A 27,484-nucleotide genomic window follows, 5' to 3' on the forward strand; every position below is an offset into this window, starting at 1 on the left:
AAGCTTTATCAAAAAGAAAAGTTATAAGTCTAATCTTAAAAGTGGAGAGGATGTCTGTCTCCCAAATCCACAGGCAAAGAGCTGATAGCTGAAGGCTCTACCTCCCATTCTACTTTCAGAAATTCTGAGAACCACAAGTAAGCCTGAGAGCAAAGTGCTCCATTAGGGTAATATTATATTATGTACTCTTTAAGATATAATGGTGCCTGATTATTCAAGGTTGTGTATATGAGGAGAAACATTTAACAGGGAGCCAGTGAAGACAAGCCAGTATAGAGGAAATATAGTCTCTCTTTGCAGTTCCTGCTGCTATCCCCACTGCAGCATTTTGGATTAATTGGAGGCTTTTCAGGGAACTTCGGAACAACCTGATATTAAAAAATAGTAATAGTTCAGGCTAGAAGTAATAAATGCATGAACTAGTTTTTCAGCATCACTGAGGCAGGATAATTGTAATTTTAATAATATTGCTCAGATGAAAGAAAGCAATTCTACATATTTTTAAAAAAAATATTTTTTGGCATATACTGATCAACGACTCCAAGATTACTACCCATAGAGCTGTTGGAGGCCAAGGATTTTAGGGCCAAATATAGAAGTAGGAAATAAAACGTCATCCAGTCATTTATGTCCTAAATTAATTGATTTATGATGTATTGTAATGACAGAACAAATGTATTTTTTTAATCATTTATTTATTCAGGTTAAAAATTTTTATCTCAATGAAATCACATAATAGATGATATTTTACAATATAAGCATGTAAGTTAATACGATTAACTTACATGTCAGGGTGGAGTTTTCAGTCATAAGCGTCATTAAAAGCCATTTACGTCTGGTTTACACAAGGTGGCGCACTAATATCAGAGTAAGCCTAGTGAGAAGCCGGCGGCACTTAAAGTGTTCAGCTTCTTTTACAGGAGGTTTCATTCAGGAGGCAACATTAAGATACAGCATAGGAGGGAAAACCTAAAAAATAATGTTTTATTTATCACAGGTTATTTAATAATTAATCCAGTGAATGACTCGTTGTCTACATAACTGTACGTCTGCTTTTCATTCATATCATCTTGAGAAAATCTTACTGAGACCCAGTTTTCCCTTTTATGGTAAAAGAGGGCATCATTAAAGTGAGGCCAAAAACATTATGGTTTTCCTCCGAGTGTTTAACAGCTTAGAGGTGGCGTCGTCATTGCTGAAATATGTATCAGAAACTGGTGGAGCGGTGGTCTACAGAAATATTTGCAATGCTTTTCAACTTACACATCGCTGCCTGACCAACACCTCTCCACAGGGCGGGGCGGGGCTTAGACGAGGATGCTTCAATCCTATTGGTGTACGGTCGTTTAGGAGGGACAGGAGAGAAACTCCAGGAAAAAGGACGGACGGACAGGGGGAGCTGGCGCACGGTGTAACGGGACGGTACCTTTCGGCGTAAAGACGAAACTTTGTATGGACATGAGGATATTTTGGAATAATTCCTGCTTGTTAAAAGAAAAGCGGAGCTCCTTAAGGGAAACGGCGTGTTAAAACGTTCAGAATTAGCAGCTGCTGGTTTTTAAAAGGGAATTTCCGACCTCAATTAAACATGACTAAAATTAGAATTTGACCAAAAAAAAAGAAAAGAAAAAATGAGCACCGACTACAGAGCTGCACATTAAAGTAGAGGAGGTGGTCAGGGAAGCCCGCCAATGTCCACCCTTTGTCGGCACTTCAGAGCAACTTGTTGACACATTTTATTTTCCAGGAGTTTCAGTAAGAAGAAAAAAAATAACAGTATGGCAGAACACGAGAGCCTGGAGTTTGGAAAAGCAGACTTTGTGCTTTTGGACAACGTGTCTATGGAAGAATTCATGGCTAACCTAAAACTCAGGTAAGCCAGCCCTGCACGGCTGCGGTCGTTCACCTTTGTAAATCCGCAGGAGTGTCTAATAAGCACTCACGCTCGGGAGAGTGGAGATTTAGAGCGAACACGGTACCTGCTAACAGCATTTTTAGCCAAAATGTTTGCTGTTTGTCATTCAACAGGTGCTACAAGCTCATTCTAGCTGAATGAAGAGAACTTGTCAAGCTGCTATAAGCTCTGCCATCACCTGTTTTCGATACGTCACTTTCACATGTGAATGATGGGATGGGACAATAGGCAGCTTGTTTAAAGTGTTTGGTTGCTGTCGCGCTTCTCACACCTTTGCGTGCTTTCTGATCAAACCGGTAATTCCCTTTGAAATATTTTGAGTGAAACTCCACCCAGCCTTCAAACACACGGACATGCACACAACTCCTTTACGGTTTGAACGGATTCTCCTCCAGACCGGTTTCTATCAGCTGTGTTGTCAGTGGCTCTGTGTCAAGCATGATGTCAGGCACGCCTTGCAGCGTGGGGGTAACATTACGTTTCAGATGGGCTGTGGCTTGGAGTTCAGTTTCTTCATCTCCTTTCCTCACCTCTGCCATCTGTGATGAAAGTGGAAGCTGATCCCCAGTGTCAGCTTGGAGTGAGGTCTTGGTGTGTTGCTGTGTTTTTAATGGTGTGGTACTGGGGGAACTTAGAACAAAGCAGGGGGCACACAAAAAATCAGAATATTTGATCAGAAAAATACTTCACAGGAAACACTGGCTACAATTTTGAGGTACATGTTTAGCCCTTTAGGCTAATACAGATGAATTAGATGGCTAATACATGAACAGTGGTGCTGCACAAGAGCCTGGAAATTATTTTGTATTTAATAACTATTTTATAAATTAATAAAGTAAAAAGTTAGACCTTTTACTTAACTTTGTTAAATAGGATTATAGCTTTTTAGGATAATATACGCAAATAACCTGAAGTGAAAGTTTGGCAAAATCATGCACATTATATAATAAAAAAATGATTGATTACTGTGTTTATCGGTTAAATATTGGAACTTGAGATGATTGGTTTAATTGGTTTTATACTGCTGGGTAGCTTTAGCTGTAATGGTGCAGCACAGTTTATTAAATTTGCATCAGAACCAAAAGGTTTAAAATACATGGTGTGGAGTGCTAATAAGTACAATATTTGCATTCAAATATAGAGGAGTGCACATTGACAGTAGCAAAACACAGAGATACTTAAAGTGCAAGTATATTAAAATTGTGCTTGATACTTGTTGATACTTATAGATTCAGATGTCATAATGAGATGTATTAAAACATTTATTCTATAAATGGACCAACACTTTTGTCCATATAGTGTGAGTCACATCAAGATAAGACTTTATTGATGTTCAGGGGAAAAACACCTAATGAGAGAACAACAAAGGATCTGAAGACAGGAAAAATGCTTTAAAATGAGTTACAAAATTATACAAAGAAGTAACATTTCACTTTGTGCCGATGTTACAAACTTAATCAAATAAAGTGTCTTAGTAGTTATTGGGTCACAATATTACATACTGATTACATACTGACAACTTCTGTGCTCCTTGAGATTGATTCTCCAAGTGCAGCATGAATCACAATCCAAAAGGTATTCCTTATTTGATGATGATAATGAGACCGGCGACTATCATTTAAGCCTAAAATATCCAAAGTAGGTTTGTGGGTTTGTAACCTGGTGACAATGAAGGCCATAGACTATGTTTGACATCAAACTATTTAGTGAGCCCCTGATTCTTGACGTTGCCTTTGTCATCTTGAAGAGACCGCTTACACTAGGGGTAAACTGTTTCATCAAGAATTAAAGTGATCACTTAGAGCAGCTTTGTTTTGACTTACAGCGTCCTTCCTTCCTTCTTAGGGAACGTATAACAGAGGCACTGTATCCCTCATTGTTTAACCTGTCATCTGTAGTGTAGTGAGTTTTGCAAAAGCGTAAAGTGTTTTGCTGCTGTGAATGTGAAGGTCTTCATTAAACAACATACAAGTTCAGTTATTAGTAGACATACTGCCAGCAGTGACTTGTAGAGTAAATATTTGAAGGACTTTAAGGTTGCACTTTCCAAGGTCTTTTTCTACTGGCAGTCAGTTGGCTGTGTGGTTTTCCTTATATGACCAAGCAGAGCAAGATATTCAGGAATGTGGACCACACCAAAATGTTTGTGATTCCTTTTCCGCCCGTGGAGGGTGGGGCTGGTGATAATGACAAGAACTGTTAGATGCATGTACCTGCTTAAAAGAAGTGGATTGCAGCCAGAATCACTTGGTGCTAAGTATTAGTGGTACATTAAAGTCTTTCTTCTCCCTCTCAGTACCTTCTGCCAGCTTTTCCTCATGTTTTACTCCGCATAAACATTTGTTACAATGTGCCAATATTCAAGCTTAAATCCATGCTCAGAAAACTGGGGCTTTTAGAGTTACTTGAACACCATCATTAGAAGGAATATATTTAGGGAATATATTACAATCAGGAATCAGACTTGTGATTAATTTCATTAATTAATATATTTCAGAGCTTTTGTTGTTAAATGCATTTGGACTGCTCTTTTTTTTAGTGTACAGTTTGCTGTTTACGATAAATCAAAGATGTCTGAGAGGAGAGAGTGCCAGATGTACAAGTGTACATGTTTATAGAGGACATTGCCGTTCTCGTTAACAAAGCTTTTACTAACATACTTTTAAAATTAGATCAGCTTCTGTGGTGTGAACAGTAGCCTTGGCAGACAGGCAAGAAACCTGCAAGGATCCAGACAGCACTGGGCCTCTTTTTCCCGACTTTGTCCTATTTTCTGTCTGTTTGTTTTCCCTCCAGCTAGACAGCTTGGTCCGGAGGTGGCGTGTGCAGATTGTTATTTGTAGAGGGTGTGACCAGCAAGGAGTGCTTCCTTTTTGCTCCTTTTCCCCTGGTCTGAGGGTGCATGCATGCATTCATGGGCACATGTGTGAGTGTGTTTAGGCTGTCTCCACTTCTCTCATCCAAAGTGAGCAGTGCTGCAGCCCTTTTGCACATCTCTCATGGGTGTGTTTTACACCGTGTGTGGGAGCTGAGCGTCATAATATAGTGTAACACACTGAAATTTAGCTTCAGAGCCACTAAACTGAATGCATTTATTTGAAGTTATTTACAGGTGCTGGAAGAGCTAACATAACATTTTCCAGGTGGTTCCTCAGGCGCTCTTACTGAGAAGCTCACATTGTTCACTCTTCCAAAAGTTGTGAAAATCCCCAAATATTTTTATTTAAAGTGGGTCAAAAGCCAAGCTTTGGTGTGGAGCCAGTCCTCATTTAGTGACTCCCCAGTTGGCCAAGTTTGACTAACCGACTCAATTACTCTGCTCTATATGGGATTTCTGCTAGTGTTGTTAAATGCCTGCCATGTTGGGAAGGTAATCAAGTTCCCTGGTGGCTGCATGCATGTAAGGCATGATTTGGAAAAGATTGCTTGTGTTCCCTCACTGTGGCCAGAAATGGTTGTTCAAGTTGACATTTACTTTGTTTGACTTGAGGTTGAACTGTGTGGCCTGTTCCAGAGAGCCTCCCAGTCTCAAAATAGAGCCCAGCAGTTGCCCAAAGTCTTTTTGTAGAGATGGTAGGAGAATAATGCCAGATAGCTGTACGGTCTTGAGAACTTTGCACATCGACATTAAGCAGATGTGCTCAAAACTGTTCAGCAGAGCCTATATCTGATTATTTTTATAACTGTGAGTTATCTCTCCTAATTTAAACTCATGTTTACTGATGACAGTAAATGTGATTTTATACCGTAAATTGACTAAATAAAGCAAAATATGGGCAAAACAGTTATAGCAGTATTTAGTGATCACTTTGTCCTTTAGATCTGACATCCTGCGAACTCACAGCTCTTGTGTATATCCCTTCAACCAGGCAAGTTTTTCTGCCACTAAATGTCTTTATAAGGCAGCATTGTCTTGTCTTTTCCAAGGGAAAAAAATCCTCTGAACCCCTGTGTTTCTCAAATAAATATGGGGGTATTTTTATTGTACATCAGTCTTATAAATAAGTGTCTGATCTTCCAGATCATCACACTAACAGATGAGGGCAGGTTTTTAATTAATGTCCAGATGAATGAAAATTGGATGAGAGGAACATGACGGGAAATGGCCTGTTTGCTTTAATCCTAACCATCTTTGTGGGTTTTCTTTCTACTGGGCTAAGTATGATAATATTATCAGGACTCCTACACAAGCAAAATATTGTTCTGAATGTCTGAAGGCTTCTGTTTGTTTGACTGCTCTGAGTGATTTGACCCTTGAACCTATCTATGCGGAGTTAAACAGGACTTTGAGCGGGAAGTCTACAATAATGTGGAGCAGGCCGGCAAAGCAGGAAAGCTGGCATTTCCCCTGCCTTTGCTCCTCACATTTCATTGATTCCTGCAGCCCTCTTCCCAGCTCAGTAAAGAATTTTGTGTGCAGACGGGCATATACTGTACATATGAGATTCAATTTTGTTCTCAGGTAGCATAGCTAGGTTACAGTTGTCACTCCATTGTGGCATTTCCTGTATTTAAACAAAGAATTGCTTGGTAAATTACTTTCAATTGCTGTAAAAGGAACAATGCTCCTCCTGTTTTAACTGCTCCAACTGCAGGTACATTAAAAGAGGGGTAAGGTTAAATGAGACAACCTTCCCTGTTTTTTGCTGCAATAAAAAAAAAAAAAAAAAAAAAGGGATCAAACCTAGTGTAGGAAACCTGGTGTTTCCCACTCTTGTAAGATATGGTCTCAGAGGACCGGTGACACTAAAGACACACTACGTGTTTATATGTTATAGTTTTTGTTTTTTGGGGGGGGCGTTCTTTAAATTTAAATGCATTGGCATCTGGAACATATTAAGCTTAAGGCCTTTCCTCAACTAAATCCCTCTTTATTTGCTGCTTTTGTGCCTTTGTTCATTCCTCTGCAATAAAACCAAAGTCCATGTGCACAACACTGTCCTGGCTGACATGCTCTCTAGCCCCACAGCAAAGATGAAAACGGTGATAGTGTGCAGCAGATGACTGTAAGAATATTTAATCCCAACCCGCATATTAAAGTTTTTTCCTCCCAGTGGTTTTTCAGTCAATGGAAGAGAAATGTCTTTAGATGAATGCTAAGATAGTGTGCTTTTGGAAATGGAGGGCCAGCAGGAGCAAGCACAGAAATGTGTATGACGTCAGTTACAATCGTTGGCGTTAATGGTACAAGATCTGAGGGAGACGACAGGCTCGTTGTGTGATTAACATCTGTTTCCTTTATGTTGCAGTAGCTAAACATTAATGAAAACTGTTTGCTCTTTATTGCAAACTCCAAAGTTGCTTCAGTCCCTCACACTGCCTATCTTCCTGCGAGATTTCTTACTAAGAAAACGAGCCTTCGCCGAGCTGACAGATTCATAGAAGGCTGTTTGAGAAATGCCTCATCGGCCTGCTCCCCTGCAATCCAGCAGTGAAAAGTCCAGTCTCACCACAAGAATTTCCATACAACCGCCTATAATCTGAAACACATTACCATCCTTACATAAACAGGGGCTGTGCTTGTGTAGCTTTATTTCCCTCCAAAATAGGTTCAGCGACTCTCAGAGACGTCTCATTTGTGGACTCTTGAGATGGCAGGCGGGGTCAGCAGCAGGACGCTTGCCCAAGTATAGTGTTTCCAGGACCAGGTTTTGGTCTTTATTTTAGTGCTGTTGTGTCACAGTTTCCATTTTTCTTGCTGCATCTTTTCCATTATTCTGTGTATCTGCTGTTGGTGGCTTCATTAGATCCAAATTAACTTTGGTTTCATTGGACCTTCTACTCAGGTATACAGTGTCTTTAATGGGTGTCATTATTAACAATGGTTTTCTGAATGTTATGCAAGGAATCTACAGACTGTTCCCTCTCTTCATACCGACTATAAAGCAGCTTCTTCCTGAAGTGAGGAAATGCATGACAAAGTCCTCCCTGTGTGTGTAGAATAACTTGCACAATTCAACTCAGTTCATGTAATTTGACACTTTAGATTTCAGAGTTAAAAAAATCATTAGATGGCTTAAAAAGTATTGGTTACTATAAGATGTTTTTTTTCCTCTGGAGCCACGAGGTTCCAGATGATTAGCTGACACATTTTCTTCAGCACATTTAAGATGCAAAAGGATTCATTTGGGATTTTATGGCCAATATCTATAGAGGGAATAATAACAGCTAGCAAAAACATCTTAATGCACACCTATACACAAATAAGCTTTAAACACTAACATATCCATTATCAATTCACCTATGAATAAAATAATTGAAATTTGACTTGCCTTTTAGGGTTTAAATTTGTCAGGCGTCACATGTAAACTGTCTGGCTGATGATGCAACAAGCAACCGCAACCTGTCTGTGCAACATAATGCCCTGACAAAATTCCCAGTACCCTTATTCTCCAGTCTACACACAGGACTCTTATCTCCTGTCTGAATCTCATTCACTTCAAGCCGCTAACATGACGTAGAGCTTAGCAATCCCAGATAAGGAGTGTTAGTCTTTTGGTTATTTATGTGCGTTTGTGGTTTTGGGTATGTACGCGTTGTCTTTTGTGCACATTGTGTGTCCAAGGTAGCGATGATGTCGTCCCCTGCCTCCTCCTTTGTTGTATTGTTCTCTTGTCCACCTGTTGGAGCTGTGCTTTGAGCCACAGTGGGGGTGGAACAGCTTACTCACTTTCACAGCCAGCACCTCACATCACTTTGCAGCTCCTAAGTGAAGGAGTACATGTAGGCGGATTATTTACTGTCAGCATTCAGTGACCATTTTTCTCTTTCAAAAGCTTCATAGGAACCATTTTTCAGACTGTACAGTTTGAAACTTTGTGTTCTTATTTCTCCCAATTGGTAATCAGTTGTCAAAGATGTGCCATAAAACTGAAAATTCACATTAAAGGGGTTTGATAAAGCAAATTAAAACGGCTTTTACATTAGTATATCTGAACTCACCCGATTGAAGTCTCTGCATAGATGGTCTGTCTTTATTTTTACACATGAAAAGTTCCCAGAATAATGTAAGAAAAAAAAAAGCTAGAATTTCTGTTATTTAGTTAATTATTTCAGCTCTGGCATAATAACTAATCCCGTTTCATCTATTTCTGTCCTTTTCTTGCCTCCTCTGTCTACTCCTGCTGTTATTTTTTTGTCCATCTGTCTGTTTTTGTGCTCTTCCATGCTGCCCTTTTAGCCCTGATAGAAATCATAGTACTTTCCTGAAATAGAGTGTTGAGTAATGTCTGGTTCTTTTGGGTTGGATCATTTCTCAGTTTTTTTCTTCTCGCTCTGTTTCTTCAAAAATCCACCCAGTCAACCATTTTCATAGCCAAAGCCCACTGTGATTTTTACATCAGCCACTGCTGGCCAGTGTGTTAAAGCGTAAACGGGTTCTGTGTCAGGCAAGCAGCCAGACTCAAAAACTCAACCACTACCACCACCACTCCCTTCATTTCTTCTATATTAACAGGCCCTCAAGGCCTTCATTGAATTTTTAATATTTAATCGGGGCAAAGTCCTCTACTCAAATACTGTACATGCTGCAGTGGCAGCTTAACTTTGGTATGGTATATTGTGTGTGAGTAAAGGGGCGGAGCAGATAGCTACGATCACATTCAACAAAGAAAGGAGGGTCGGCCACCTGATCTCCAGCCAGGCTGTTTACACATGGCTCCCATTTCCCCTAAGTATCCAGGCCTGCCGCCCTCATGGGAACTTTGTGTAGCTTGGCCTTAAGGGTTTGTCTGTTAATCTGCCTGTTGCAGCTCCTCACAGAAGATTGTTTTATAAGACATGTACCTCTTGTGTGACAGTTTTATGAGTTGTGCTTTAATAATTTCCTCTAAACAGCTAGCAAAACAGGGATAATACCTATATACTTTATGCAAATGAAAATATGGAAATGTCGTTTTTACCTATGTGAAAAGTGCACATAGCGAAGTGTGAACAACAGAAATTGTGAGTTATATTACTTAGAGTAACTAGAATCAGTATCACTTGTTGTATTAATGTAAGATTTTTTCAGTAGTATTATCCTTAGTTTTATTTCAGCTGTTTAGTTACGCTTCTTTCAGTGTGACTTGTCAGACTGTCTGATTTGTCAGGTAAAGCACAGGTAAAACAAATCCCATTAACATTGGCTCAGGTCCATCGGGGGTCCCACTTAGCTACTCGGCATCCGTAATTCAGGAAGCCTGGAAGTGGGTCACTTAAATGAAAGCAGATGTCAGCATATCAGTTATACCAGTGTTTTTCCTGTTATGTGCCAGAGTCTGCTATATAAAAAAGGTCTATGCAAACAATGTTTTCAAACAAACACTGTTTTCAAACATGTGCTCATGCTTTTCCAAAGTGGCATAGTCAAATTATCCAGCTGTCCAACATACAAACAGAACTGAAATCTAATATAGAGTTTTTAACTTTCTTACAAGTTTATTATTAATTTGGAAATTGGTATTTGGCGAAACAATAGGATTTTGTGTCCCCGTGATTCCTCTAGAGCGTGGGTCACATACAACACAAATTTGATCCAGATGAGTAAAACTCCTCTTTCTGACAGTGCAAAGACAATTAATTAAGCATTTAATCCCCGACAGGTCTTAATATCAGAGAAAGAAGTGCAATTTCAGCAACATCTGTTTTCTACATGATAAATGTGTAAAATTACAGAAAGTTCTGCTAGCTCATTGAAAATACAGTTAAAAGTCCAGTATCTAGGTACTCCTTCCATTGGGCCAAATTGAAGTCTCTGGCAAACCGATTCTGTCCCCTGGGCCTTATGTTTGACACCACTGATTTAGAGATAACCATAGACTCACTCACTCTGTGATACACAGCATTCAGTTCCATCATCCTTATGTGGATTTATTACTGTACTTTTTGGCTTGTTATTATTTTGACAGATGGGGTGTCTGCATTTCTCTGTCTCATTCTAATTTGCTATCATTAAATCATTCACTTTTAGATAGACATGACATCATTAGAGGACAAAAAGCGTGACAGTGTCTGTGTTCATACCAGACCCATTCGTTGTAAGATGACATAAGATTTAGTCAGTCTTTTGTTTACGTTGCTGATGTAACTGTTAAAAGATGTTGCCTAGTTTCTTGTATTTATTTTAGACAGTGAAAAATTCCAGATGTTTTGATCCCGGGGGATAAAGAAAGTGAAAAGTCCTTTATAAAAGCCTATTGTTGGAGGAAACTGTGCCGGTAGCTTGGAACCATTTGATGTGGGCCTGTGGGAGGGTGGATGGGTTATGTGTTGATGGGCTGTGTCTCCTAAAGATAGTGCTAAACAGCAGCTCCCAGACTAAGCAGGCTTTACAAAGCAGCGGAAAATCCCCTAATGCACAGCCCAGATGTCTGATGGCTGCAGACCGTGAAGAAAACTTCTGTGGTACAGTACATAAAAGAATGGAGCAGAGGAGAGAAAAGTGGAGTAGAGCAGCACTTTGAACACATTTCTGGTGGGTAGCAGAATAAAAAAGGCACTGATATTTGCCAGACAAACTTAGATTATTATAGCTCGTCTGTATTGGGCACTGTGAAACAATGGCTGTCCTTGAGAGCTGGACAGTTATACATGAGATCACATTCAGTGTTTCAACAGATTTAGACTTTACTTATTGTGTGGGATGGATGGAGGGGGGGTTCTAATTGAATTATTAAATACTTCTGTTTATAATTTTGTCTTCTGCAAATATTTCATTTCCCAAGTACTTTGACACAAATAACTGAGCAGCTGCTCTCTAATAAGTCTGTCATCCTCCGGATGAACTCCTGCATCCTACAAATGTTGGCAGTAGTCTTCATTTTGCTTTGCATCCTCATAACAGCACATGACCAGCTCTCCACCTGCTGCAAGGTTCTGGTTAAAATGATGTTAAAGCTTGCAAAAGATCTCTAAAGCAGAGCAGTAGATACCATCACCAGCTGCAGTCTAACACATTGACCACTGATCAAGATCTTCTGTGAATGATATCAAATGGTATTTTAGCTTGTTTGTGGTGATGGATCTTGCAAAACAAGAATGAGGAAAATTTACTATTAGTAAATCAATTTAGGATGTTGCTGTTTAAAGAAAGAGTTTATTTGCTGTGTTTGACCAGCGAGAGGGAGTGGAGGAATAGGTGGATTGCTCAGGAAACATTACTAAAAGAGTCCCAAAAAGTTGATTCTGTTCATCTGGACATAGCGTTGTGAGTGAAAGAAACATTTCACTGAAAACCTACGTCCAGATGAACAGAATCAACTTTGTGGGCTGATTTGAGCATGCATCAAGACATTACTAAAAGAGACTCATATCTTACATCTTCAGAAGACTTTTATTCCGTGACCCACACATAGATGTACAGTGCTATTTTATGTTATTAAAACAAGTTTAAGAATAAGAAAACCTGGAACCATTAAAAGTTTGGCCCATTCGGCATATTTGCTGGAAAAAGATATGCAGTTGTTTAGTACAAAAATGAATACTAATTGTTTCAGGCCTACACTTATGGGGAGAAGCAGAAAAGCTAAAATAAGCAGCATGGTTTTTGTTATGGCTTTTTAAGAGAAGATAAGGTCTTCCCTTACCCAGCATTAAAGCAGGCTGCTGTGACTCTAAACACGAGCAGTGATGGTAATGAACACTGAGTTTAAAAGTGGAACAGACACAGATTATCTCCCTGCCCTTCATAATTCCTACGGTGACCCTGAAGTTCACACTCACAATGATGACAACACAGAGTATCTTGGCTCAACCTGATGTGGGCCACAGATTGCACCATCAGATGTAGGGCACAGTTCAGACACTCACTTCTTCATTGCAAGTGTGTTTAAGCCTCACTAGTCTCATTTTTAACATGAATTCCTCGCCTGCTTTATTTGAACTTTAGGAGTTAAAATGCTGATACAGCTTATTTGAAACATAACATAATGTAATCCTGCAACAAGTCTCTGTATGAGTGCTAAGCACAGACAGAAAATCATATAAAATTTTATAATAGCATCACTGCTTCAGGGTGATTTGTTGAAGAAGGCTTTTTTCCTCTCATTATTTGAGTCACATTTACCTCCGAATTCTTTCCTGAGTTTATTCCTTTTCTGGGAAGATGGGGTGTGCTTGTTGGTGAGAAAATGTTATAATTTACTTGTACTCCTCCCCAAGTTAACCATAAAAAAGACCCACCCAAACAAGATTGGAGACAGCGGTTGTGCTCAGCTTTGCTCTGTAATTCACATCTGAGGGAAACTTGTCATATGTGTATATGTGCAGTAGGGTTGTAGACCTGTGTGTATATGTGTGGCAAAAGTTTGTCCTGGTATTTAGAGGGGCGACAGAGTACCATGTTAGAGTGAAAAAACATTGGTCTCTGTCTGTTTAATATGTGTGCTGATTTGCTCATGTGTCAGTGAGACAAGGTGGAATCTAGAAGAAGCAGACGGGTGCCTGTAGGCAGATTCAACCTCATCGTGTAGTGAAACCTTGTGATGGTTACACTCTGATACCGTCAAGTCGAGGTTTATGAGCGGATTATAAGAAAGCCCAGTCTTGATCACATGACTAACAGCTTTTGGTCATGACATGTTCACTAACTTGGGACCAGCTCATTCAAATATTTAGGGGAAAGTAAAGGCACCAGCATGGCTCTGTTAGTTCTATATAGAGATTTGCAGACCATCATTTACATGGGGGAGAGAATCAAAAACAAGCAGTCTGTGGGCTAGTCTTGAACATGCTCATGCTGCTGTTGTTCCTCTAGCTCACATCCAACAATTTTCACTTTTTGTTTTTCCAGTTCAGGGTCGCTGGGGTGTGTCCCAGCTGGAGGGTACAGCCTACCAGACTGGTCTCTACTCTCCCGCAGGGAAGACACCATCAGATAACCATTCATACTCACATTCACATCTATGGTCAATTTAGGTGACCAGTGCATTGTTTTTTTGTTTTTTTTAAAAACCCTGTGAAGTTAAAATGAATTCATATTTATGCTTACCAGTCTGCCTAACTGGAGCATTTCAGCCAGCAGAAACTGCGATGAGATCCTTGCCCACTCCTATATGATAATTGCAGTTGTCCAATCTGAACCTAGTAAAAGCATGAGGGACTTTTTGTCTTCTGTCTTTAAATATGGGACTGAAAAATGGTTCTAAAAACCAAGATCAGATGAATTATTGTTTAAATTTCAGTGTGATATATATCGGGGGGTCATCAGTATAAAATTGATTAACAATATTATGTTAAAAATAAAATCAAGAAGCAGTATATAGAGTGAAATCATACTTTTTCTCAAAATTGAAATTTTAAACGTATTCTTCCATTCGAGTTAGTCTTCAACCCTGTCTGTGTTTTTGGTTAGGACTGGTGTTGACGTGTCTGCAGATGGGTGTGCATTGCTGGTGGCTTGTGATCACATCATCACATGATCACATTGAAATAATACATGTCACCATGATTATTTTAGCAACATTAATCATTAAATAATAATTTAGTTGAAAGTCAGGCCATGGAGTAGTCATCAGCAAAGATCATCTTCCTACTCCCTTTTTCTCTTCAGCTCTTCTCCATCTCCTCCTTCTCTTTTTTTCCTGTCCGATTCTCCCATTTCCTGGCAGCCCTTAGGAGAGACCCCTTTGGAAGGAGATCACACGACTGCAGGTCAGACCAGTTTAGCCACACTTCCTTTCACAGCTGGGCAGACAGAAAGATGGATGATGGGAGGAAGTGAGAGAGGATGTAAAGGGAGTCGCATTATTACACCTGCAGATTTATGTACTGCCCAATGTCTCACTTTAATCCCTTATTTAAATTTTTATCTGTTTTTAAAACAGACAGATAACCTGACCAAACTGAAATCTGATTCAGCTTCAGTCCTCCTATAAATAACATTTCTGGGAGGCTATTATGGCCCATAAGGTTCTCTAATCTCTGTCCTGTGTGTCATTTAAATCCTCCTAAATCAGAGTGGACAGATGGATCAGCCAGCCCTTTATCTCAGCTAACACGCTCCAACTGATTGATTTTCCTCCTCTCCTCTCCTCTCCTCTCCTCTCCTCTCCTCTCCTCTCCTCTCCTCTCCTCTTCTGATATTTATAAACCTAGGTGGGGAAAATGGGTCTCTTCTGGGCTTTTTGCTGAATAAACTCGCCCTCTGTGTCAGTCCTGACTATACAACTTCACAGTGAATCATGAGCATGTTGAATGATTAGATTACTCTTTGTTTGTGTAGTGTGTAATGTTTTACTATTGGAAGGGAAATTGAAACCCACAATGCCAGTCTGACACTGGCATTGGGACTGGCATTGTGGTGGACACAGTAATAATATTTATATGCGTTTCCCTGTGGTGTTTGCTCAAAGAAAGGTTCTGCCTATGCCTCTATTCACTGTCTGAATCACATTTGTGAAGAGGCCATTTGTCACTTTTGCTTTGCAATAGTGACAAAAATATCTTGACATAAATTGATATTTACTACAAAATGCAAAATGTGATGTTACTGGCACTGACCAGGGTATAAGCATTCATAAATGTGAATCTAAAGATCAACTTTCATTGACTCAGGAATAGTTCAGTTTCTTTGTAGTGGAGTTTTAATGCAGTTCTGATCTACAATAAGTGTGCATATCAGTAGGCCACGCCCCTAAGCAGACAGCAGCAGCAGGTGAAAGAAACCAAAGCCATGTGGACACAGTTACCAGCAGAACAGATTTTAACCACCTGAAAGACATTAATATTGGTGTATATGTATATGCTTTATTTATGGTTTCACCACTTTACCTGTTCTTTCTGACTAGGAAGCAAAGTGGTTACACTCCAGAGTTCACTAACAGTAATTTTACCTTACAAAACACAGGAGTCCTTTGTTTACTGAGGCAGCAGTTGGTAACCAACTGTAAACTTAAAAATCACTGTTTTTGCCAGCAGAGTCTGGTGGCTTTAAAAAAAGATTTCTTTATTAGCATTATGGCCCACGTTGTTGTTTTCTCAAAGTTAATAAGCGTTGTTGTCTGCTGTCAGTCATGCAGTTTTAACATCAAGATATAACTTCAAGCTTTAAGTCATTCACATGTGTTATTACTGCACAGTGTCTCCCTCCTTGCTGTTGCACAGTAACTGATGGTGAAATGAGTGGCGAGCTGCACAAAATAACAATTTACTGAAGAAACACTTGATGTATTGCAACATTAAATTATATTGATATAAATAATGTATGATTCTGCACACACTGACCTATTTTTAGTTACCCAGCTTTACCTGCTACTTCGCTTGTAATTAGGTCATCTCATGTGGTTTATTGCTGCTATGTTATTGTACCAATGATATGTTGACATGTGTCAGCCAGACTTAGGACTCATTTAACAGAACGTTTAAAGCTTCTTATCCTATATTTAAAAAAAATTATCATGAGGGTTTAGCAACTTTTTTATCATTGTGTTTTATCAAACATTGTTAATCACTGCTTAAATAAATAACTTCATGTTTGTTTGATCTTTGATCCTTTTGCCTGCATGTATCGCTGCAGAGGGTTGTGTAAAATCTTCCATATGTATTAGACTGGATCGATTATGTGAAGGTCATAATTCATGCCAAGTCTGCATGAATTAAAACATTTATTAACACATTTCCTGGAAATATAATCAGTATAGTAATTTAAGATTAAGTACACTTAATACTACACTTAATACTGAGGTCAGTTTTTGAAAAAACAAGCACATGAAATACACAAAACTGTGTAATTTTATTAGTTTATTTCTAAATGAGGACTTTAGACAATGAGATAAAAAATGAACAGCGTCCTCCAGAATTAAATTTAACGTAGAACAAGAAACTTCAGTTGCGTAGTTGGACAGACTCAGTGCGACTGAGTGACCATAGACCTCAATAGTACCCAATTTAACAGAAGGAATAAACATGTTAATATCCTACTACAAAACCACGGTTGGGTTCGATACCTAATCCTTCTACCACCCTCCCATATACAGTGAATATATCTTGCTAACCAAGGTGATAACACTCCACCTTCTGGTTCAAATGAGGTCACTTCTTGCTCCAAACAAAACAGGATATCAGAAAGCAATGGGTGGTGTCACTGTGGCTTCTTCTTTTGTTTATACAGGCTGTTTTGGAAAAAACAAGCACAGTCTGTCTGTAGATATATTCCCATATTCCCATCTCACTCTTTCCACACATACACGCTGTGTTTTTCTCCACCCAATTAGTCCCCAGCAGACACTTCACCAGCATAATGTCTAATACACTATAAAAATACCTGCACATTTGTCATTATGGTGGTAAACCCTGTCACCTCCCATCTGGGCGGACCCGGCTGGGATTTCCGATACACCCCTCCCATCTCGTAAAGTATTGTCCACCAGAAACTATTGCACATGTGAGTTAAGTGGGCAGCTTGCTGTGTCGACCCATGTGGTAGGAGATGGAGGCCCCATCTCAGACAAAGACCTCCAATTGATGTCTAAACAATGGTGCTGGCACACAGCAGCCTCCTGACTGAGGGCAGGGAGGGCACAATAGGTCTTTTACTGTAGCACCAGGGGAGGAGTTGCTAGCATGTTAGCTTAGCTGCTTAGAGACATTGTTGTGAACCTGAACATTCAATCTCCATGTGCTTGGAGGTTTAACTGGTGGTTTTAATATTTGCTCTGGTCTTCAAATGTCAGAATTTCTTTTATATATTTAGTGTAACTGAAAAGTAACATGATGATGGGCCATGTTGGCTGAGAATAAACACATTATATTATGCATGCACAGCAAAAATGAGTTTTGAATATATTAGAGTGACAAAGCAGCTACAAAATCCCATGAATACCTTCAGTTTGCTGGGTTTTTTTGTGTTTTTGTTTTTGTCTAACCTTGTTCTGGTTGATCCTCTTTCAGGACACATGAGTGTTGTATGTCATTGCCACCTATGACACTGTCTCAGTCAATCTAAACACAGGAATGAGCTAATCTGAGTGTGTGCCTTGCTGTTTTACATTCTTAGAATTTTCTGTTCTCTTGTTTCCTGTTTTCTTAGTACTTGTGCTTCTTTGGGCCTAGAGATATGACCATAAACCAGTATTTAGTTTCTATTTCCATGGGACACTGCAACTGATGAAAGATAAATCTAATCTGATGGAAACTTTTCCTTTTTTTTAATAGAGCCAATTTCCTGCACTGGAAGGTTGGTTTACAATCATCTTGAATCCAAATGTCACACAGAGGCCATTTTAGAGCGCATAAAATAGATTAACAGGGCCAAGGCTTATCTCCTTTTAAATATGCTGATAAACAAAATGAGAGTCTTGGACACCCATCAGCAATTTGGGATGGGGCTCAAAGACTTTTATATTGACAAATGTGTTCATGTGCAGCAATATCGAAGTGTTGAGGACTACTTAACCTCTCTCATCGTCTGACTCAGCAGTCATAATATGCTTTTAGGGTTGTTTGCGAATGCAGCAGCAGAGGTTTGGCATCTGTGGAGAAAGAGACCATTCTTCTGTGGAGAGAAACTGGCATCCTAGTCCCTTTTGGAGAGGAAGGAAGTCAGGCAGGCGGCCTCAGGGAGAGGGAAAAGCCAGGAGAGGGAGAGAAAGATTTTGTGGGTGAAAGAAAAGGGCACAGAAATTTAGAGCGCGGGAAAGGTAGCCAGAGGTAGAGCAACTTTAACATGAATTTTAATTATATGTTTGGCAGCTAGTTTAAAAAAAAAAAACTGAAGAAGAAAAAACCTAATTTACTCCTGTGGCTGGATATGCTCCATTCCATTAGTGAATATGGTCAGCGGTTCATCCCAAAGGTGTGGGATGTGGATGAGGGAAAACCTCAGACCTGTTGGGTGCTTCCACAGAAATCTGGGAATGTCTCTTTAGAAAACTTAGAAAAACTTACTATATACAAAGACTCCCCCAAAATACACTACAATATCTGTTAATAGTGCTTTGCTGGTTCACATTGATTTAACCCAACCCTTCTCCATAAGTCATCAATTATTATTTAAACAGCTTCCTTATTGATATTAACCTCCATAACAACAGATACATTCAAAACAGCGTCTAACACAGAGCACGCTAATAACATCTGCAGCATGATATTGTAACATGCAAATAAAGCAAGCATTGCGCAGATGGGAAACCTTAAGCTGGTGTCACAGCTTGTTTATATTTCAGCATCATATAAACTTTTTATTTTAATGTTTAGCTAGAGATAAAGTACAGGTATATACGAGTGATAAAGCAAAGTACAAGTGCTTTGATACTGAACCACTTTTTTATGAGATTATAAATAGACTTTTTATCCAGTTATTGAGGGTAATTGTTCACGTTCCCCTTTGAATTTGCTGCGTGAATAAATAAATCTCAAACACTAAATGCCTTTCTGCTATTGTAATTGGTGAAGATGTAATCTGTGGTGTGACTGATTTGTAAAAGGGCGATGTTGACAAGTGTTGCAATTGTGGCAGCACTGTGATTCTGCAGTGTTGTAATTATGTTTTTTGTGGTTTCTGGTGTCTGATATTAGACTATACAGAACTCTAGAGTAATACAGTAAATGAGCTGTATAAAAAAATATAATAAGAATTATATCTTGTCTTCTATATGCATGAAAACTATGCATTTTGAATAGTAAAGGCATTGCATTGTTTTGTTTTTTTAACATATGTTTCCAAAAAAAGTTTTGTTAATCTTTATTATTTCAATGAAAATCATTGAAATCATTGCCAGGCTATGAATCTAATCTTGTTGGTTGTGATTATCAATAAAAAAATCATTTTTTTATATTCTTCAGGTTTGAGAAGGGGAGGATCTACACCTACATCGGCGAGGTGGTGGTGTCTGTTAACCCTTACCGTGCCATGAACATATACGGCCGGGACGTCATAGAACAGTACAAGGGCCGTGAGCTCTACGAGAGGCCGCCACACCTGTTTGCCATTGCTGATGCTGCTTACAAAGCCATGAAGAGGAGGAACAAAGACACTTGCATTGTCATCTCAGGTATCACGAGAAGCCCCCTGCACAGACCAGACAAAAGACACCTTTACATCTACAAAGCATTTGTTGAAACTCTTTTTGTGCTGTTGACTTCACACATTGTCTTCTGATGACTCAGATGTTTTGTCTTCTCAATTCAGCTGAAAATGATGATAGGCACTTCACTGTGACTTTGTCTAAAACAAGTGTTTCATGTGGTAACAAGCTGGGTGAGTGCAGAGAGGATGAAGCACCACTTAGTGGTCAGAGAGGGAAATGAGACCCTCAGATCCTGAGATCACGCCATGAGTGCATTCTGTCATGTGGTTCGGGCAAATATTATTTGTAAAATAAAAAAATAATTATGGTGGAATTAAATAGTTTTATGCATAAGATGAATATAAAACAAAAAATGCAGCTCGGGATTTGTTTATGGGTCCTAGTTTCAACTTGTGTCTGTTTAAAATATTGTTTAAACTTTTTAAACCACTTGCATTCTGTTGGTTAAATTTGCAGAGCATGCAACACGCCACAAAATTATAGATGCCAACATGATTTATGGTTATTTAAAAAAAAAAAACAGCTATTAAACTGTTTTGTTTTGTTTTTTGTTTCAGGGGAAAGTGGAGCAGGAAAAACAGAAGCCAGCAAGTATATAATGCAATACATTGCTGCTATTACCAATCCTAATCAGAGGGCTGAAGTTGAAAGGTGAGCAGCTCTTATGGACACTGTCAGTACATAAACACATTACCAGAAAGGAAGTTGTTTTCTTGTGAATTCCAGTTGTTATGCATCACCACTTCTGTGGGCAGAAAGCTTATCACATAATCAGTGTTATGATTATTGAACAAAAACAACCATGTTTTAATAGAAGGCGTAAATGGTGTCACAACACATTTCTGAGTAAACAGGATTTAACTCTTCATTCGTTGTGTCAGTCCCAGTGCAATGATGACTACTCGCAGGTCTTATCACAGGTTTTGTAGCTAAAAATAAGTCAGTCTTTAATTTTAGAAGTGAATCAGCAAGTGGTCAGAGGCTTTTAGATCATAGTGGGATATAGTTACAGCTCAGCTAAGCTTAGTCAAAGCCACTGATAAGTGAATAGGTGTGAGCTGTTACTGTGCAAACAGAAGTCGTTGCATCACATTACAGTGGGATTTTATTTCAGTCTCTTAAAATCATCAAGATAATAAGAAAGTAGAGCAGCTTTGATGCAAAGTCCACCAAATGTAGGTCAAGGGAAAAGGCTGGAAAAGCCCTAAAGGTCAACCATTTAGGTGGTGAATACAAAGTGCTGACAAATGCGGAGACACTAAAACTTTATGCACGAATAAACATTTTGAAATCCATAAAATTCTTTGTTCACAGAGGAAAGTTTAGAATTGTGATTTCTATTTATCGCTGAGGTTACAGCGGCTGGTGATTTACTACATTACATTTCAGTGCAGGATGGTATAATTAGCCAATGCTTTAAAACCCTCAAGTATAGAAGAGTATAATATTTGATTATATAAAGGATATTTAGAAAATAACAAATTGTAGATGGGTAAAAGGAGTTTGACTGCGTACTCACATACCAATGATATTCTAGAGGAAATGTATGTGGACAGGATGTGCTTCGTATGTATACAGTCTTTATCAAAAAGGCACGAAAGTAAGTTACTGTGTACACATAGTCAGTGTTTAAAGTTGTTGGGTGTGTTTATGTATGTACCATATAAATTACCTGTTTATCTCTCGATCCACATACTAGACCGTATGAGTCACTGTTTTTAAATTGGCTGAACTTGGTGGCTGTTTGTCCTCTTTTTAAGTTGACTTATTTCTAACTGGCTATCCCTCTCAAACAGGTGCTTTGACAGCAGGTGGGGGGGACTTTTTTTTCTCACAGCTGAAGCTTTTAGCTTGAAATGACCATATGTGTCATATCTGCTTTCACTTCTGTCATACAGATTCAAGCACAGAAAAAAGGCAGTTTGAAACAGAGTTTGTTTTTTTGTTTTAGCAGCTTTTGTCTCACACGGGTTTGCGTAGGCCAGAGTTGGAAAGTATAAATATTTTGTTATAGTACTCGGTACGGTATTTTAAGTTGTTTTTTTTCCCGACAATATTTAAATTTTACTCCCCACATTTTAGACAAGTATCTTTTTTTAATACTCTTTACATTTTTAAAACAGGCTAATTACTTTAGGTGTAACACTTAATATTTCAACAGTAAAACGTAAAACAATCCTGTTGGTGTATCCATCACAAGATACACCAACAAAAAACCTTATTTATGCATTATTTATAGAACTGTACTCAGGGGTTACAGTGGGCCTGAACGATGCAGAGTGGGATTTTTGATTGATATGTTTACTCAGAGATGGTAAAGTGCATGTCAGGAGAAGAAGGCGGCAGGTTATATTTAAAGGTATAGACTGCTCAGTGACATTTGATAAACTGGAAATTTCAAGCCTATATGTAATGTCCTCAGTTATTTTAGGGCTTGTTAATATTGGATCTGTGCACGATACGCTTTTGATGTCATGTGTTTTGTTTTTCATATTGTGAAACATCCTGTAAATGAAATTAAAGTATACTAACTTTATTTTTTATTTAAAGGTTGTATGAAAATACTCAGCAGTTTAATATAGGTTAGTCCAGGTTAAGCAAGTTTAAGCAGGTTAATTTGCATTACTGTGGTGAATGGATGATGTTGCACTGGTGCAGAGTGGCTGTGATGTTCATGGTCAGTGTTAGATTACATAAAGGGTAGCAGACATAAATTTGAATTTAAAATGATGATGCTGATTAGAGTTGCTCACAGAATTGTGTCTGTATTTTCAGCTTTATAGTGTCTAAGGGATTCTTTCCCCCCATGCTGCACCACTACTCCTGATCTTAGGATTCCCCTGCCTATCAAATCCCACTTTAACCTCACTTTTCTCTTTAGTCACCTATCCATCATGCAGACCGGTGCCTTTAAAAATATTTCCTTTGTTTTTCTCTGCTTGTATCCTGCACAAGCTTCAGGCTGTGTGGATTCATAAGAATGAGAATTTAGGTTGAAATAAACTTTGTATTCTCTCCTATTAATATTATTTTATTAGTATATTAGTATAACATGAGATTCAGATGGCTTGAAAATGCCCTCAAAGAGCACATTTCGAGTACATTTCAGAGCCTGTACTTTTACACTTTTAGTTTGAGTAAAAAGTGTTTTTTGACACAACTATCTGAGCTTCTGCTTAAGTGAAGAATGTCTGTACTTATATTACCTCTGACATATACACACAAACATCAGCTGTTGAAATAATGGCTAGATAACCATGGTAACTAATATACATACTAGGTCCTCTATAATCAGCCACTTAACTTCTAATATCATGATGCCGTCCCACAGAGTAAAGAACATGTTGCTGAAATCAAACTGCGTGTTGGAGGCCTTCGGCAATGCCAAAACCAACCGTAATGACAACTCCAGCCGCTTTGGCAAATACATGGACATTAATTTTGACTTCAAGGGGGATCCCATCGGAGGCCATATTAACAACTACCTGCTGGAGAAGGTATGCATTGCATTTGGTAAAGGCTTTGTTTGATTAGTGCATGACGATCCTAAAATATTTTAAGTACATGTGCAAAAGTTTTCAGCATTAAAATGAAGGTGCCTGGAGTTTGTTCCAAGCTTACCCCGGGCGGTCTCTGTCTGTTCTTTCTGTTTGTGTAATTCCACAGTGACTGCCTGACATCCTAACCCTACCATATGAATTTGAATTTGAATTTATTTATTTAAAAGGGACAGTGCAGTTTAACATAGTTCAGGTGCAAGACATGAGACTGATGTACCGCACATAGGTTTATAGCTACTGCTAATTTTCAACAATTGTCCCTTGTTGGGCTTACAATCTAAATAAATACATATTACAATAAAACATACATTTTCATAAAACCAAATTACATCATAAATACAATTAATAGACAATAATGTAAAATAAAATTAAAATTATTTTTATATGTTTATAAAGCAAAATCATGCAGTGATAGTTACAGATTTTGTTTTTTTTCTTGGTTGACAAGGCTTCGAGCATTATGTGACACACGTTTTGTTCATTTTCCAAACAGTCCAGGGTAATTTTCCAGCAGGAAGGCGAGAGGAGCTTTCATTCGTTCTACCAGGTAAATATGTGTGCACCTGTGTTTATTTGCATGTAATCATTAGGTTTGTTTGTTAAAGGTTCCCTGTGCATGCACATATGGATTCACATGAATGCAAATGCAGTGGTGTCTCATTAATCCAGTGGGCAGTAGTGCAACAATAAACACTACTGTGTGCAATCAAAGTAAACTGCAACCTAGTAAACACTGATGAAAACAGTCTGTAAACAGGTTAGTTGGACCTTGAAGACAGACAACACATTTTGGCAGGGAAATCTGGATGAAAACACAATTTTAGTTTATTTTTAGAAAAGCTCCACAGGGTCCCCTTTTTAATATGCAAAATACAGACTCAGCAGCAGGATTCTGAATCCTTGCAGCATTTCTGAGTCAAAAGACCTTTTGTTCCCAAATGTGGGAGGATAGTGAGTTGAGGTTGTTTGATGTTGAATTTATTTGTTTATTTATTAGGAACCCCCATTGGCTGTAACACAGAGCACAGCTAGTCTTCCTGGAGTCAGTTTTAAAAATATACATCAACATGTTTCAAAACAACACTAATATTCCGCTAATATCAAAGAGCACAGAAACAATAGTGACAATCTGTGTTGGTGCGTGCTCAAACATCCAGGTAAAGAAATTCCGGAAATTAAATAGTTGCAGCACTCACGGAGATAAACTCCACAACCGTTGCCGTAGAAACTTGTCAAATGAAACTCTTTCTTTGTTTGATGTTTGGCAACCTGTTTCAGATACTCAAACACTTTTCTTATCACAAAACAAATGTGGCCTAGATTTCATGATACCTTTGTGCATGTATAACAAAAGCTGTGCCTTAAGTTATCGGTAAGACCAGATAATTGTTGATGCATCTCGTGCAAATTGGTAGAGTAGGAGCACTGCAGAACTAGTCCGACTGCCCTGTTCTGCACTCTAGGTTGTTTTATATGTTTTTGTTTGTTTGTTTATTGCTTGCTGAGCATGAGGAGCATACTAATAGGTTTGCTATTTGAACCAGAAAAGCAAACTTTATAAAAACATTTTTAGTTAAGGGTATCATTTAGACAACTTCCTGAACTCGGGAAAAATTCCAAGGAGTAAACATCTTTTCTTTTTCTTTTTACTTTTCCTAAATGGCTTAAGTTAAGATTGGCATGCTAATGGTTCAGGCTGCAGCATATTTCTGTTCTATATGAGTAAACACGTCCAAAGTTTCAGTCAACAGCATTAAAAACAAAGTATTTTCTTTGTTATCCTTCACTAGCTACTCAGAGGAGCTCCAGATTCCCTTTTACGCTCGCTTCACATCCAGAAGGACCCAAAAGCATACAATTTCATCAAAGTTGGAGGCCAGCTTAAGGTAATCTAGGCAATTTATATACATTGCAATTCACATATGAACTTTGTTGTGGTTTTGTTTTTAAAAAATTAAACTATTAAGATGTGTTTATAGAACTGGCAAAGCATGAAAACCCCTAAAAGAATGTCAGCGTGACAGTAAGTTTGTTTGCACTGGGATAAATACAATCAAGCACACGACTTGCAGATGTGTCTGTCCTGACCACAGTTTACAAGCTTTTTTGAAACAAACCACACAACTCCCATATTTGGAGCACTTGTGGAAAAATAATTTCATTGATTAATAATTCAAAGTCACGGTGCATTAAATTCACTGTGGTCTCTTGAGATATGTTTTAATTTAGACTTCTGCTGTGTGCTGCCGTCTTTGCCTGAGCTTAATGAGTAGGAACAAAACCACTTGACAGCAACAAATTGCCTGACGTCATGGAACAAAACACCATCACACAGCCAAGGTGGCGGTTTGTACACTGTGCGCCTCAGCGACTCCTGTTTTTATAGGAAAGCATCTCAGCTAAGAGCTGGCTTGTTATTTAATTAACACGTGATATCCTGACTCGATTGATTAGAAGAGAAAAGAAAAAGCACAAAGACTAAACAGAAAAACATTGTGAACTGTAACATTGTATACTAACATCTGTATTTGTTCCATTGAACCATTAAGGGGGATAAATGTTGAAAAGATGTTACTCAGGCTTTGCTGATTGTTTCCTGTTTCCTTCCAGTTATTTGTTTTGATCCGCTTCCAATGTCTCTTCTTCCTCTCTCCAGTCTTGCATCAACGATGGTGCTGATTTCAAAGCTGTAGCTGATGCCATGAAAGTGATCGGTTTCACAGGGGATGAGATTCAGACTGTTTACAAGATCCTGGCAACCATCCTGCATCTGGTAATGCCCAGTAATACGACAACTCTGCTTATTTCTTTTGCCAGCTGTGTCCCAGTGTATGTCTGTGAAGGTTCTCAGTCATCCAGGTCATGGAAACTTCTCTTAGAACTGAAGAAGCTTCTTGGATGAGAGGTGAAGCATCTTCAAGAAACTTAAAGAAGTCCACTCGCTTTTCTTTCCAAGCTCCTTAGATGTCCCAGAGTACAAACTCTTATTACTTTTATTATTACTATATTACTTGGGATAAATCAGAAGAATTATTAAATGCCCAGCCCCAATACTAAAGCGACCCACCTAATATTGGCCTCTGGGGTTGGTAGGTGGTTGTCTGGGTCCTGCGGATCTTGCAGGCGCTCCATCAGATTGGGATCTGTGGAGTTTTGGAGACTTGGAGCCTTTATGGTGTTCCTAAATAAAATCTCTAGTGTAGTGGGGTGCATTGTACTGCTGTGGGAGGCCAGTCCAGTCAGGGAGAGGTTCCTTAAGGCTACATCAGTGTTCATGTGGGTGGTATGTGAGTTAGACGTGAATACACGGAGCCAAGAATTCTCCTGAAGATTGATATGGAACGAGATGATGAGTTATTCAGCGCACCTGTCAGAGGTTTTGTTGATGTGACTGATTTGTGCGAAGTGAATGAGAATTTTTATTTATTTTTGTTACTGTATATAGTGTTTGTCGCATAATCAGATCATATTTACACTTTTAAAATGTTGTTTATGCTTTGTTTTATGATTTTTATGTCTGTTTATTCAAAGCAAATTCCTGAAAATTATTTCAGTTTGGTGGTCGTTAAAAGACGAGCACCACAATGTTATTAAAGTTTTCGTTAAGCAGAGTATGTTCTTCATTTAAGTTAAATTTCTCACGTAGCGTAGAAGTTTTACTTTAGTATTTCATGCCATAAATACTAAGCCATTGTCTTTGTTCTATATTTTAGGGAAATTTGACATTTGGAGTGGACGGTGATGTGACCCTGATAGAGAACACAAAGCTGGTGTCTGTGATCAGGGACCTGCTGTCCACCAAGGAGGAAAACGTGGAGAAGGCGTTGCTTTATCGCACGGTAGCCACGGGACGAGATGTCATTGAAAAACAGCACACAACACAAGAGGCCAACTACGGGCGGGACGCGCTAGCCAAGGTTATTGCTGTGAATACTCGATATGTTCACGGTGGCCTGTGGGCCAGCACCTGTAGGGCTGTGATATTTTGCTCAGTGCTTGGTGAT

General features: G+C 38.8%; 1 protein-coding gene across 2 annotated transcripts in view; it reads left to right on the top strand.

Annotated features, from left to right (window-relative positions):
• Positions 1 to 1,378: 1,378 nt before the first annotated feature.
• Positions 1,379 to 27,484, top strand: part of myo1d (myosin 1D) — a 118,995-nt gene continuing 92,889 nt past the window's right edge. For both annotated transcript variants that reach the window (XM_063482599.1, XM_063482600.1), the window contains exons 1-8: positions 1,379 to 1,873; positions 19,676 to 19,884; positions 20,478 to 20,571; positions 23,252 to 23,417; positions 23,974 to 24,027; positions 25,271 to 25,366; positions 26,137 to 26,253; positions 27,194 to 27,397. In XM_063482599.1, coding sequence (XP_063338669.1) covers positions 1,779 to 1,873; positions 19,676 to 19,884; positions 20,478 to 20,571; positions 23,252 to 23,417; positions 23,974 to 24,027; positions 25,271 to 25,366; positions 26,137 to 26,253; positions 27,194 to 27,397 — 1,035 coding nt within the window. In that variant the 5' untranslated portion in view covers positions 1,379 to 1,778. The remainder of the gene's footprint in view (positions 1,874 to 19,675; positions 19,885 to 20,477; positions 20,572 to 23,251; positions 23,418 to 23,973; positions 24,028 to 25,270; positions 25,367 to 26,136; positions 26,254 to 27,193; positions 27,398 to 27,484) is intronic.

The sequence above is a fragment of the Pelmatolapia mariae genome, linkage group LG8 (genome assembly GCF_036321145.2).
Source record: "Pelmatolapia mariae isolate MD_Pm_ZW linkage group LG8, Pm_UMD_F_2, whole genome shotgun sequence".
NCBI classification, from domain to species: Eukaryota; Metazoa; Chordata; class Actinopteri; order Cichliformes; family Cichlidae; genus Pelmatolapia; species Pelmatolapia mariae.